This window comes from Vigna angularis, chromosome 2, assembly GCF_016808095.1.
Source record: "Vigna angularis cultivar LongXiaoDou No.4 chromosome 2, ASM1680809v1, whole genome shotgun sequence".
NCBI lineage: Eukaryota > Viridiplantae > Streptophyta > Magnoliopsida > Fabales > Fabaceae > Vigna > Vigna angularis.
Window position 1 is genome coordinate 48,058,813 of NC_068971.1, and position 14,221 is coordinate 48,073,033.

The following is a 14,221-nucleotide window of genomic DNA, read 5'->3' on the forward strand; positions in this document are numbered from 1 at the left end:
CCCGCTATTCAACACACAATATTATTGTTCAAATTCAATTATAAAGAATTAAACATGAAGGTGAATAATATGACTTGGATATCCTAATCGAACTAAGTATATGAAATTCTAATGACCAAACTACTAAACCTAACATTCCCATACTATTAATAATGAAAATGCGATCCTAAGTAATACAAATTAAACTTTGAATCCCAAATTAGCATACTTTATTCTGAGTTCTGTCAATTGTCTCTAATAGCTTCTCTTTCTAATTATGTGATACAGATCCAAACCTTATTGGGCTCAATGAGCCCTTGATCCAAGAAGAAAAGGTCAAGCACAGGTGGGGCAGAGTATATGAGAGGAAAAAGACTAGGAAGGGTGACGTGGCATAGTAGGGAGGAATAGGTTGGTTAGAAGAGAGAGAGAAAGGGGTGTGGTTGTTTTAAAAAAGAATCAGGAAGGAAATGTTGGGGGGACGGTTAGTTGTTTTTCAGTAGAGAGGGAGCCATTCTTGGTTTCTCTTAGAAGCTTGGCTCTGGGCAGTGAGATATTCATATCTTACTGATTTTCTTGTCTGCAGAAAATAAAAATCATCCATATTCCATTTGAGTCTTCATTCAATCTTTTTCTGTTCTTTAAAAAACCTTATCATTGGTCCAACCTGCCGGATACTAGCCAACAATGCCACCGAAGAAGAACAATACCCAAGGGGAACCAGTAGCTAAGGAGAATGATGAGACAAAGGTAGGGTTCATTGGGAGAGGTGACCAAGCTTAAGGCAGTTGTTGAGGAGCTAGTTGCGCAATCGTTGCAAAACCAAACCCATTTGGAGAATGTTCGTAAGGACACCGCGGAGCAGATCGCAATATTACGTAAGGAAGCAGTGGAGAATCAATCAAAGTTGCTCAACCTAATGTCAGAGTTTACAAAGGGTAGAGAGGAGGAGGACGAAGGACAGGGGTCTGTGGAACACAAGAAAACGAATTCGGTAAAGGTTATACCGAGGGTTTTTCCGAGTATGAAACCGCTTGACGAAGATGATCTGTTGGAGTTTCGCCAATCGATGAAGAAAATCGAGTTGCCGTCATTCCATGGGGAAGATCCCGCAGGGTGGATTGCTAGGGCGGAGGTTTTTTTAATGTCTAAGAGACACGAGAAGCTGTTCGTGTAAACCTTGCCCATCTATGTATGGAAGGAAGCACCATACATTTTTTTCAGTCTCTGTTGAATGAATATGAAGAGTTAACATGGGAAGATTTAAAAAGAGAGATGCTGGAGAGATATGGAGGAATGGGGGAAGGAAGTGTTTTTGATCAATTGGTTTCTCTAAAACAAACAGGAAGTGTGGAGGATTATATTAGAAGTTTTGAATATTTGATTACCCAAGTAGTAGCTGGGAAGAACATTTGCAATTACTGGAAAGGGTGTTGGGAGTGTTGAGAAATAACCAGTTATTTGCAAACAAGGAAAAATGCATGTTTGGGCAGGAAAGTGTGGAATATTTGGGGCACATTATCTCAATAAAAGGAGTTGCGGTTGACCCGGCCAAGATTAGCAGTGTGATGGAGTGGCCTACCCCTAAGAATGTGAAGGGGGTTCGTGGTTTTTTGGGTCTTACAGGCTATTACCGTAAATTCATTAAGGATTATGGTAAAGTAGCAAAACCCCTCACAAAGTTAACAAAAAAAGATGGTTTTGGTTGGAATGGGAAGGCTCAAGAAGCCTTTGAAGAACTTAAATGAAGGATCACCACAACACCGATATTGCAACTTCCAAACTTCGATGAGGAATTTTTCCTAGAGTGTGATGCATAAGGAACAGGAATTGGGGCTATCTTGATGCAAGGAAAGAGGCCAATAGCATATTATAGCAAGGCTTTGAGCCCTCGTAATTTGACTAAATCAGCCTATGAGAGAGAACTAATGGCAGTAGCTTTGGCAATATAGCATTGGAGACCTTATCTTTTGAGTCGAAAATTTACTGTTTTCTTTGATCAAAAGAGTTTGAAATAGTTAATGCAGCAACGTATAACTACTGGGGCTCAGCAAAACTGGTTGGCAAAGTTGTTAGGCTATAATTTTGAGATTGTTTACAAACCTAGTAAGGAGAATCAAGGGGCTGATGTGTTGTCTCGCAGCAGAGAAGAGGTGGAAATAAACAGTATGGTGTATTTTCCAATCTGGTTAGATTGGCAAGAACTCAATGCCGAAGTGCATGAAGATGATAAATTAAAGAAGATAATTGAAGAGGTGAAGGCTGGACAGGGTGGGCATGTTCACGCGGGTTACGAATACAAGCAGGGAGTATTATACTATAAAAATCACCTTATTGTTCCGGAAAAATCAGCTTGGATTCCTAAGTTCTTGGAAGAATTTCATGCGACTCCCCAAGGTGGTCATTCAGGCTTCTATCGAACATATAGGAGAATAGCTGCCAACTTGTATTGGAAAGGGATGAAAAAGGATGTCCAACAGTTTGTCCAGGCTTGTGACACATGTCAGCGGCAAAAATACATTACAACAGCTCCTGGTGGTTTATTACAACCACTACCAATTCCGAAAAGGATTTGGGAGGATCTAAGTATTGACTTCACTACGGGACTGCCAAGATCTAGAGGGTTCGAAGCCATATTGGTGGTTGTTGATCGTTTATCAAATTACTACCTTTTTGTGGCCCTTAAACATCCTTATACTGCAAAGGTTCTGGTTGAAATATTTGTTAAGGAGGTAGTAAGGCTTCATGGGATTCCAAATTCTGTGGAGTGATAGGGATCCAGTATTCATGAGTTTGTTTTGGAAAGAGTTTTTTAAGATGCAGGGCACCGAATTACAAATGAGTACAGCTTATCATCCACAATCGGATGGAGAAACGGAGGTAACAAACAAGTGTTTGGAGACTTATCTAAGGTGTTTTATCACCGATCAACCCAAAACGTGGGTGCTTTGGATGCCTTGGGCAGAGTTTTGGTTTAACACCACTTATCATGAATCTACAGGAATGACTCCTTTTGAAGCTGTATATGAGAGACCACCCCCCAAGATTGTGCAAGTGGTGCAAGGAGAAGTGAGAGATGAAGCTGTCCAAAAGGATCTTTTGGAGAGGGATGAGGTGTTAAGACAACTAAAATCCCATTTGCTTCGTGCTCAGGACAGGATGAGGACTCAAGCCAATAAGCACCGAAAGGAAAGGCATTTTGATGTGGGTGATCTTGTGTTTTTAAAATTGAAACTGAATAGGCAGCAGTCTGTCATGAACAAAGTCAACCCAAAATTAAGTGCTAGATATTATGGCCCTTTTGAGATTGTGGAGAAAATTGGGGAAGTGGCATATCGGCTGAAATTGCCACCAAATTCAAGAATTCATCCTGTCTTTCACGTATCATTATTAAAGAGAGCTGTGGGTAAGTATAAGGTTGAGGAGGATCTTCCTATGGCCTGGAGGATGATAGAGCAAAATTATTAACTCCTGAAGGGATCTTGGCTACTCGGGAAAACACAAAGAAGGGGAAAATTAAGAAGCAAGTGCTGGTGCAGTGGAAGGGGCAAAATGTTGATGAAGCTACGTGGGGAAGATGAAGTGATCATTAGAAGTCAGTTTCCAGAATTTAGCCTTGAGGACAAGGCTCTATATCAAGAAAGGGGTATTGATACAAACCCAAACCTTATTGGGCTCAATGAGCCCTTGATCCAAGAAGAAAAGGTCAAGCACAGGTGGGGCAGAGTATATGAGAGGAAAAAGACTAGGAAGGGTGACGTGGCATAGTAGGGAGGAATAGGTTGGTTAGAAGAGAGAGAGAAAGGGGTGTGGTTGTTTTAAAAAAGAATCAAGAAGGAAATGTTGGGGGGACGGTTAGTTGTTTTTCAGCAGAGAGGGAGCCATTCTTGGTTTCTCTTAGGAGCTTGGCTCTGGGCAGTGAGATATTCATATCTTACTGATTTTCTTGTCTGCAGAAAATAAAAATCATCCATATTCCATTTGAGTCTTCATTCAATCTTTTTCTGTTCTTTAAAAAACCTTATCATTATGCAAGTCATGTGGTCATGTTTCTTATTCAGGTGGTTACTGACCTTGATGGGAATTTTATTGTACAAATCGGGAGCAGTGGGGAGGAAGGTTTGAATGATGGTTCTTTTGATGATGCTACTTTTAACCGACCTCAGGTACAAAATAAAGAAGCATACTTTGAGCTTCTAGAGTATTTAATTCTTGCTTAATTGTAGTATTTCATCAATATAGGTTAAATGTTTTTTTTCCTCTAGGGCCTTGCTTATAATGCAAAGAAAAACATCCTTTATGTTGCAGACACTGAAAACCATGCTCTGAGGTATGTGATAGCTTCAAAAAATCAATAGCCTTATTTTCATATTTATGACATATGTGACAGTGTCTGGTCATCACTTTAGGGTAATTTAATATTAGAAAACAGCTGAAAACTGCTGAAAGACTCTTGCATATATGACTATATGCCATGCCTGCTTCATAATATCAAGACTGATCCACTCATAATTTCATTCTTAGAATGTTTAAGAAAATATTTCTTTGATTTGATAAAGTACTTTGGTGCTGTATTCATATTAAATGCGAGTCAAACTGTTGTAAGTTCAATGGGTCAATTTATTGATTAAAAAAATACAATAATGACTTTCTGTTCTATATTGTCAATTAAATAGTTTAGTGTTGTCGGGTCTAACATTTGTTTTTGTTTTAAAAGGGAAATTGATTTTGTTAATGAGAAAGTACGGACCCTTGCTGGAAATGGGACCAAGGGCTCTGATTATGTTGGAGGTGGAAAAGGAGGCACACAGGTAACGTAATTGTTTTAGTATTGAGGATGAGTGGCAAAGATATATAGCTAAGAATCCAAGATGAACCACAAAGTTAGACTCCTTATTGTTGTTTTTAATTATCGTCTTTTCATTAAATGTGATTCTGATAGACTCCTTAATGGATCACAAATTTAAACTCTTCCATTTCCCTCTTTTCCAGCTTCTCAATTCCCCTTGGGATGTCTGCTTTCATCCATTCGAAGAAACAATTTATATTGCCATGGCTGGCCAACATCAGATTTGGGAGCACAATTTATTAGAGGCAACTTCCAGAGCATTTAGTGGTGATGGCTATGAAAGAAACTTAAATGGATCAAGGTATCACATCAAATAAGGGTACCCCCTTCTTGATGCCAGTAGTAATTTCAGTTCTTCCTCAGTGGATTCTATTGTTGTAACATTTGAAATTCGAATACCATGACGTTCAGAATGTTGCTATTTCAGTCACTGCATATTTTTGTGCTATATTAATACTTACGGTGTTTATAAAAAATCTTTTTACCTCCCTCATGTGTAGTCTTAAGTTGCTATTTCACAATTTATTGATTCAACATTTTTCAGTTTACTCCATGTTTTGTGGTGACTTTTCATCTCTGAGAAAACTTCTGATCATTGCTTGCTTACACTCATGTTTTGACTGATGTAGTTCTACAAACACGTCATTTGCACAACCTTCTGGTCTTTCGTTGTCTCAAGGTAACCTGTGGCAACAATTTAATTGAACTCGGTCTAACATTAATGTCATTCATAATAATAAATGTTTCACTTGATTTTGCATGATAAGATCTAAGCAAGATCTACATCGCTGATAGTGAGAGTAGTTCAATTCGAGTTGTGGATCTGAAAACAGGAGGATCACAGTTGTTAGCTGGTGGTGACCCAATGTTTGCTGACAATTTGTTTAAGGTAGCTTTGATATAATTTCTGATACAAGTTACATAGATTTCGTGCTTCATTTTAGCCCATTAAGTTTCTTTATAAGGAAAAAAAAATGCAGTAGATTAGCTTGGTGTTTAGTGATACAAATATTCAATCTTCGAACTCAGTGCTACACATCTTTACTTACTGATATATCATACATTTATGACCTTTCTCTTTAAAATTCATCTTCTTGTATCCTAAACCTCGCTCTATATCTTTAAACCTCTTAGTTTGGTGATCAAGATGGAATAGGCTCGGATGTACTTCTTCAACATCCATTGGGGGTTATGTGTGCAAATGATGGTGAAATTTATATCGCAGATAGCTACAATCACAAGGTAGACAACTCAGACCCAGTTACTTTTGAATTGTCATGGCTCTGGCAGGCTATATATCTTATAGAGAACACTGACTCAGTTATATAGCTAACTAACATATCCCAGTACCAGAGACTCCTCACTATGAAAAAGTATGGGATAGGGTTGTATGTAGATTACCCTTGCATATGCAAAAAGGTTATTTCTAGATTTGAATCCTCAACCAACTGAGTAATATACGCACACCAAGAAAAAAATGAATTTTTAGAATAATTTACATGTTCCTTTTGTCTTTACATGCATTTTCCAATTTTTGTCATTGCTGAAGTTCCCAACAATTCTCTCCTCATTCTTGCTGTATTGTCTTCTATAATGACAAGGATTGACTGGTCATCCTGCTGGTTTCTATTAAGAATCAATATTTGGTGTCAGACAGGTTTAAACATTAATAAGATACAGTTGAAAATAAAAGTCATTTATTATTCTCAATCATAAAAAATACATTCTCATACCCTCTATTTGTAATAATCTAATTCTCCTAAAAAGGGAAATAGGGAAACTAGGAAATCTAGGAAAATAAAATAAAATAAAAAATTATGTATCTATTTCCTCTTGTTAGATGTTAAGTTGTGTGTTTATGTTAATTGGGCTTAGCCCATTATGTATTTAGGGTTACATTATAAATAAACTACCCTATGTGTATGCTAAACACATAAGGGAGATTTCTCCTAATCTTCTCTACTATTTCACATGGTATCTAGAGCTTAGGTTTTGTTCCAGCTAGTTCCACAGTCTCCGGTACCCATCGCCACCGCCGTTGCCGTTGCTGCCGTCGCCGTCGCCGCCGCCACCGTCGCTGCCATCGCCGCCGCCACCGTCGCCAGAGTTCCAGAATCGATCGACGACCACACCATCGGAATCGTCTCGGCCGGGTGACCACCGTGGTACAAAAATCGCGGCGAACAGACCACCCACGCACCTCCACGCGCCGCCGCAAAGGTCACCAGATCCGCCGCTTCTCGCCGCGCGTGCCGGCGAGATCCGCCCCCGACCAGGACCGTCGTGCTCGCCTCCTCGTCCTCTTTCTGGATCTGTTGTCGTTGCGTCAATTGGAGCACTTTGGATTTTTTTTTAGGGTTTCTCCCTCAGTATGGCTGTCCAACTTGATGATCGGAGTCGGTCTCGCCAGCCAGGTAAAGGACGTCCAAAATGTGACCACTGTGGCAAGCTAGGCCACAAAATTGATAGATGTTATGCGCTTCATGGACGTCCTCCTCAACCTATAGCAATGGCTAATTCTGATCCACCTCCCCGATCACCGTCTGCTGTACTCTTTCAGGAATTTCTCAGATGGTATGAGGACCGTCAGCACTCTAGTTCCACTACATCTGCTTCTGTTATACGCACAGGTACTCCTTTTGTTGGTCTGACTCACTCTCTCGGATCTTGGGTCCTTGACTCAGGCGCCACCGATCATATCACTGGTAACAAGTCCTTGTTTTCTTCCTTGTCATGTCCAGATAATTTACCCTCGGTAACGATGACTGATGGGTCTAGAGTCTCATCTCATGGTATTGGTACTGTTCATATTTTTTCGTCCATATCCATTGATAATGTACTTTATGTCCCTGGGTCTCCTTTTAACTTATTGTCCGTAAGTCGTCTAACTCGTTCCCTTAATTGTGTTATTTCATTTACCAAAGATTTTGTTTGGTTGCAGGACTGGAGTTCGAAACACATGATTGGCACAGGATGTGAGTCTCATGGCCTATATCATCTCAGCCCTTCTCCACATGCTGGCGTAATCATGGAGTCACCATCCCTTCTACATGCTCAGTTAGGTCATTCCAGTCTTGCCAAACTGCAGCAACTTGTTCCGAGTCTGTCGAAATTATCAAGTTTGTCGTGTGAGTCTTGTCAGTTAGGTAAACATACTCGTAGTTCCTTTCCTCGTAGTGTTTCACAACGAGCGTCATCCCCCTTTTCATTGGTTCATTCTGATATTTGGGGACCTAGTCGTGTTAAGTCAACTTTAGGATTTCAATATTTTGGTACCTTTATTGATGACTATTCCAGATGTACTTGGTTGTTTCTCATGAAGAATCGTTCTGAGTTGTTTTCTATTTTTCAATGAAATAAAAACTTAGTTTGGGGTTTTTATTCGCACTTTACGCAGTGATAATGGCCGTGAATACCTTTCTCAACCGTTTAAACATTTTATGGCTTCTCATGGCATTCTTCACCAAACCTCATGTGCCTATACCCCTCAACAAAATGGGGTGGCTGAGCGCAAGAATAGACACCTTATTGAAACAACTCGTACCCTTCTCATTCATGGTCAAGTACCCTCACGTTTTTGGGGTGATGCTGTTCTCACGGCATGTTATCTTATCAACCGCATGCCATCTTCTGTCCTAGATAACAAAATCCCTCATTCTATCTTATTTCCTCAAGACCCTTTACATCCATTACCTCTTAGAGTTTTTGGGTCTACATGTTTTGTTCATGATTTTAGTCCTGGTCTTGATAAGTTATCTCCTAGGTCTCACAAATGTGTCTTCTTAGGATTTCCACGGTCACAAAAGGGCTATAAGTGTTTTTCCCCTTCCCTCAATCGTCATTTTATCTCTGCTGATGTCACTTTTGATGAATCTTCTTTTTACTTTACACATCTATCTTCTAGTTCTGTACTTCTCCCTGTTACTGTTGATATTCCTCTTATCTGTGATCCTCCTGGTGATGCTCCACCCATTTTGTCTCCTCCTTCTTTAGACTCTCATTCACCACAGGATCGTCCTTCACCACCACCCCTTCAGGTTTATAGTCGCCGCAATTGTCTCCCTCATGACTCACTTCCAGTGCCGCCTCCTGTGTCTCCTCCGGCTCCAGCAAATGAGTCTGACTTGCCTATTGCCCTCCGTAAAGGTATACGCTCTACCCGTAACCCTTCCCCCCATTATACTGTTCTTAGTTACCACAGATTATCTCCATCTTTTTACACTTGTCTCTCATCTATTTCTTCTGTGTCAATTCCTAAATCTGTGGGTGATGCCTTAACTCATCCTGGCTGGCGTCAGGCTATGCTGGATGAATTAAGTGCTTTACAGAAAAGTGGAACTTGGGAGCTTGTCCAATTACCATCTCGAAAGTCTGTTGTTGGTTGCAGGTGGGTGTATGCTGTCAAGGTTGGCCCTGATGGCACAATTGATCGTCTGAAAGCTCGACTGGTTGCCAAAGGCTACACACAGATTTTTGGTTTGGATTATGGTGATACTTTTTCTCCAGTGGCAAAAATGACCTCTGTTCGCCTATTCATTGCCATGGCCGCTCTTCGACAATGGCCTCTTTACCAACTTGATGTCAAAAATGCTTTCCTAAATGGTTATTTGCATGAAGAAATTTATATGGAGCAACCGCCTGGCTTTGTTGCTCAGGGGGAGTCATCTGGATTGGTATGTCGTCTTCGCAAATCCTTATATGGCCTAAAACAATTTCCTCGGGTCTGGTTTGGTAAATTCAGCTGTGTTGTTCAACAATTTGGTATGTCTCGCAGTGAAGCGGATCATTCAGTGTTCTATCGCCACTCAAGTGCTGGATGTATTTACTTAATAGTGTATGTCGATGATATTGTTCTCACAAGAAGTGACTATCTCGGCATCTCTCAGATGAAACAACACCTTTGTCATCATTTTCAAACCAAAGATCTTGGCAAACTCCGGTACTTTTTGGGTATTGAAGTAGCACAATCCAATGATGGTATTGTCATATCTCAGAGGAAGTATGCGTTAGACATCTTGGAGGAAACAGGGTTAATGAAGTGTAAATCTATTGAGACACCTATGGACCCTAACATCAAACTCCTACGAAATCAGGGGGAGCCTTTCTCAGATCCTGAACGGTACAGAAGATTAGTTGGCAAATTAAACTATCTTACTGTTATGCGTCCTGACATTTCCTTCGCAGTTAGTGTGGTGAGTCAATTTCTAAACTCCCCATGTGAAGATCATTGGGATGCAGTTGTTCGCATACTGAAGTATATTAAAGGATCACCTGGAAAAGGTTTGCTATATGGCCCTAACAACGATACAAAAATCGTTTGCTATTCAGATGCTGATTGGGCTGGTGTTAACTCATTGGCAAGTGTACCAAATCGTTCTAAGTAATAAAACCGGTAAGACCGGATATCGTTTCCCAAGAGACTCGTGTAATACCTTAAAACCGTATAAAAAGTTAACTAACTTAGACTAAGAATACATCATTTTGGTATGATTCAAGTGTAATAAAATTCCAATTCAAATATAAGTGATAAAATGAACGTCTTAGAGGCTAAAAGATTGGAAAATGGTTAATGGATAATGAAACAATATGGATGAGATGTTGGAGAATGATTGTAATTACTACGCTATCATGCAAATGCACATCACTACTTCATCAATTAATTGCGTTTGTCAACCTTCCAATTATACTTAGACCCAATTCCTTGGTAGAAAAAGCCTAGACTCACTTCTTTCAATCCCAATTCCTTGGTAACCTAGAAAGTTCATCTGCATTACGATTAAAGGTTTAAGACAACTAAAGCATCAAGCTCCATTCCTAGATACTATCTCCTTTAGGTGTTAATTCCAGTTCAAGATCCACACAATACTTTCCAATATCTAGCAAATCTTAGAATCATGTTATGGTTGATCAAGTCACAACAAGCTTTAAGAGAAGGAAATTAAACACTCACAATCAATTGAAGGAAGCTTAAATTCATTAAACTCAAGTGCATTTACATGAAAGTTTCGTAACTACATCATTCCCCAACAAAATGAAATTAGTTCTCCATAGTCATGGAGAACTTGAGCTTACAATGGAGAAAAAATGGAAGAATGGGGATCCAAGGAGGAAGGATGGAGAGTTTCCACTGCCCAAAACCAGCTCCCTTAGGTCCGAAAATGGTGTTCCAAGCTCCAGCCGCCAAGAATATACCACCCTCAGTTACAGAATGCTTTAAATAGATCTAGGGTTCCAGGTCAGCAGAGTTCGCGCCCGGGCGCCCCTCCTCAGTCGCGCCCAGGCGCGAAGCTCTCGCAGAAGGTCGCGCCCGGGCGCCCTCTTTCTCGCGCCCAGGCGCGAGCTCGCGCAGATGGTCGCGCCCGGGCGCCCTCTTGGTCGCGCCTGGGCGCGGAGCTCGCGCATATGGTCGCGCCCAAGCGCCCTTTTGGCCGCGCCCAGGCGCGAGGCTTGCGCAGAAAATGTATCCTGCTTCCTTCTTCTTGGGCTTTTAGGCGTGAACTTCCTTTCCTGCTCCATCAGATCCTACTTTTGAATCCTTTTCTTGCTCCCATTCTTGGTAAATACAGTACTTCTCTAACAGCTTGCAATTCGCCTACAAATTTGAGGAATTAAATGATGAAAACTTGTATGTAACGCTTAAGCTAGACTTATTCGCAAACTTAGATGAAAAGGGAGGATTAAACATGTTTCAAGCTTAAAAAGGGTAGATTTGGTACAAGAATTGGTTCAAAGATAATGGTAAAAATTACCGTTATCACAACCCCAAACTTGAAATCTTGCTTGTCCTCAAGCAGAAAAACAAACAAATGAACTGGTTTGAACAAACAAACAACTCTAATGCTTCATCACTAAACAAGAATAAAATTCAATCATGCTTGCTCATCATGTTGACTAGATTTTTGTCACAAGAGGTGAAACTTTCACTGGTGGTACTCACAAACTTACAGAATTTAAACAACAGCTTTGTTCTATGAGGGACCAACACACATGGCAATAGTATTTTCTTAACTAACATGGAACCCTTCCTCTGAAAAGAAACTGTTTCACTCACTTACACAGGTGTATGGGGATGTGCGTCTCTCACTCAAACATCACAATATCACACAATTGAACTTTGCCTTTCATTTCCCTTACAATGAACACACTTACCTATAAATTTGAAGTACAAGAACATTCAAGGCTATACAAGGGTTAGGTTAAGAAGGAGCTTTGGTTTTTCTAGGCAAAACTAATACTAAGAGAGCATTCATTTTAGCACAATATAACAAAGTCTCGCGTACTTCCACCAATTGTAAGCAAATCTTACTTCTTTTTCCCTTTTTGTAGTACTTTTAAATTTTTTTTTTTTTTTTTTTTTTTTTTTTTTTTTTTTTTGACTCTTAAAGTCAAATCACATGTCACCTCAAATACCCCAAACTTGAACCATTTTCCTGTACCCCACTTGAATGCTCATCTTAACTTAAGGTAGAGGGATTACAAATTTTTCGGATTGCTTTTTAAGGTTCATGGATGGGCTACAAAAGGTTACAATAGGCTTTGGGTTCAAGAAGTTAAGACAACAAAGGGAGAACAAGACAACCTTGATCATGTGTATTGAACAAGTAAATGATCCACTTCAGAGAAAATCAGGCAAAACTCAATTATGCTTCTAAGGTGATATCATTCAACAATAATTCTGGAGCACAAAATCTCACTAGGTTACATAGGGTTCCAAATTTGTTTTCAAACACAATGCCATGCATATTAATCACAAGAAGAACAGCGCATGAAATTCATTCAGTCGAGCGTAACCACAGTGAAAAGAAACTACCCAAATCGAGCCTAATTTCAAAGTCTCACAGAGTAAAAGCAAACATAAGCGATTTCTAATCAAGTCAAGTTCGAAACATTTTCATCAACATGTTCATTCAACCAAGTTCAAAAGTACGAGTGCTGAAATAAAATTAACTACGGAATTTAAAGCATGAAAGTAGTAATTGTTTATGAAAGAGATGAAAGTTGCCCGTTTCATTGTCTCATCTGTCTCCTCAAGAATCACTCTCAGTGTCCTCCACTTCTTCTTCCTCTTCAGATTGCTCCTCCTCCTCTTCCTCTTCAGATTGCTCCTCCTCATCTTCTTCTTCAGATTGATCCTCTTCCATTGCTTGAGCTCCAGAAGATGTTCCAGCTCCCCCATCAGTAGAGGTCTGGTCCCCAGGCCAAGCTACTCTTGCAGCATATTCCTCAGAAGTCATGAAACCTGGGTGAGAGGAGGCGTAGACCTGACGCATCATGTCTGCGTGAGCAAGGCCCATCCTGTGGAGTGCTTCCAGCTTAGCATTGAGGTTGGCCATATTGAAGGGGTTTTGTGGGCCGTCTTCTTCAGGCTGTGCAGGTGGGTCAGGCTGATTTCTCCGATGCCTTCGTGGGGGCTGGGGTGCAGGAATGTTCTGACCGTCCTCATCAATTAAGCAGTATTGCAGGTAATAGGACCGATCAATGGTTTTCCTTGGTTTCTCAAATGGAGGCAGTGAAGTATCAACCCCAGCAATCTCACATAGGTGAGTGATCAGAGATGGGTGGCCTAGTGGAGTGTTGCTCAGTGCAGTATTGGCACAGTCATTGATCTCGTGTGCAATAATGTTACCCACATTGATTGGCTTACCCTGCAATATAAGGAAAAGGAGGAGTGCTCTACTCACATTGAGGTCAGACATATGGGAGCACGGAGATATGTTGGCATGTATGAAGGCCATCCAATATTTGGAGAGAGGTGTAAGAAAGGAACGCTTGATATGCAATGGTTGTCCCTGTCTGTTTCTATGAAAGCGTCCTCTGGGGAGGCACAAGGTCCTCTCAACCTCCTCATAGTCTATCCCTGCAAAATTTGTTCTGTTTGCGTCTGAGTAATGACATGTTGAATTGCCCCCTGGCCACTGAGTGTTCAAGAAAGAGTTGATTGTATTTGCATCAAAAGCTACTGGCCTCCCTCGCACATAACTTGTGAACGGTTGTGGTTCGTCTAAATAGCTGCGAGCATTAGCATAGAATTCCCGGACTACATCAATATTAGCCGGTTCAGGGAAGGAGATAAGATTGCTCCAGTGTCGACGCCACACCTCTTGGGCAAATTGAGGTTCCTCCAGAGGTAGCTGTTCTACTACTCTTTCCATAAGGAGCCGTCTGTTTTGAGACTCCTCAAAATTTTTCTTGTGTCTCTGAGAGAGGAAGGTTTGAGGTTTGGAGTTCTTCTTTTGCTTCTGCCTCTTTGTTGCTGTAGTTTTGATTCTTTTTGTTCCTGAAACAGAGGCCATTTCTGCACAAACATGCAAAGATTGTTAATGTGAGGAGGAGACACAGAAAAATCAAATTGATATGTAACGTTTGTGCATCGGTTGTGCATTCATGGCTCAC

At 40.6% G+C, this 14,221-nt stretch overlaps 1 protein-coding gene across 3 annotated transcripts in view; it reads left to right on the forward strand.

Annotated features, from left to right (window-relative positions):
- The window catches only part of LOC108328957 (protein SUPPRESSOR OF QUENCHING 1, chloroplastic), a 46,270-nt gene that overhangs the window by 14,538 nt on the left and 17,511 nt on the right, over nt 1-14,221 (forward strand). For all 3 annotated transcript variants that reach the window (XR_001832176.2, XR_008247250.1, XM_017562887.2), the window contains exons 17-23: nt 4,041-4,145; nt 4,245-4,309; nt 4,697-4,790; nt 4,972-5,129; nt 5,458-5,507; nt 5,596-5,717; nt 5,963-6,070. Coding sequence is in view for 1 of the 3 variants with exons in the window: in XM_017562887.2 (XP_017418376.1) it covers nt 4,041-4,145; nt 4,245-4,309; nt 4,697-4,790; nt 4,972-5,129; nt 5,458-5,507; nt 5,596-5,717; nt 5,963-6,070 (702 nt within the window). In the remaining 2 variants the exon portion in view is untranslated. The remainder of the gene's footprint in view (nt 1-4,040; nt 4,146-4,244; nt 4,310-4,696; nt 4,791-4,971; nt 5,130-5,457; nt 5,508-5,595; nt 5,718-5,962; nt 6,071-14,221) is intronic.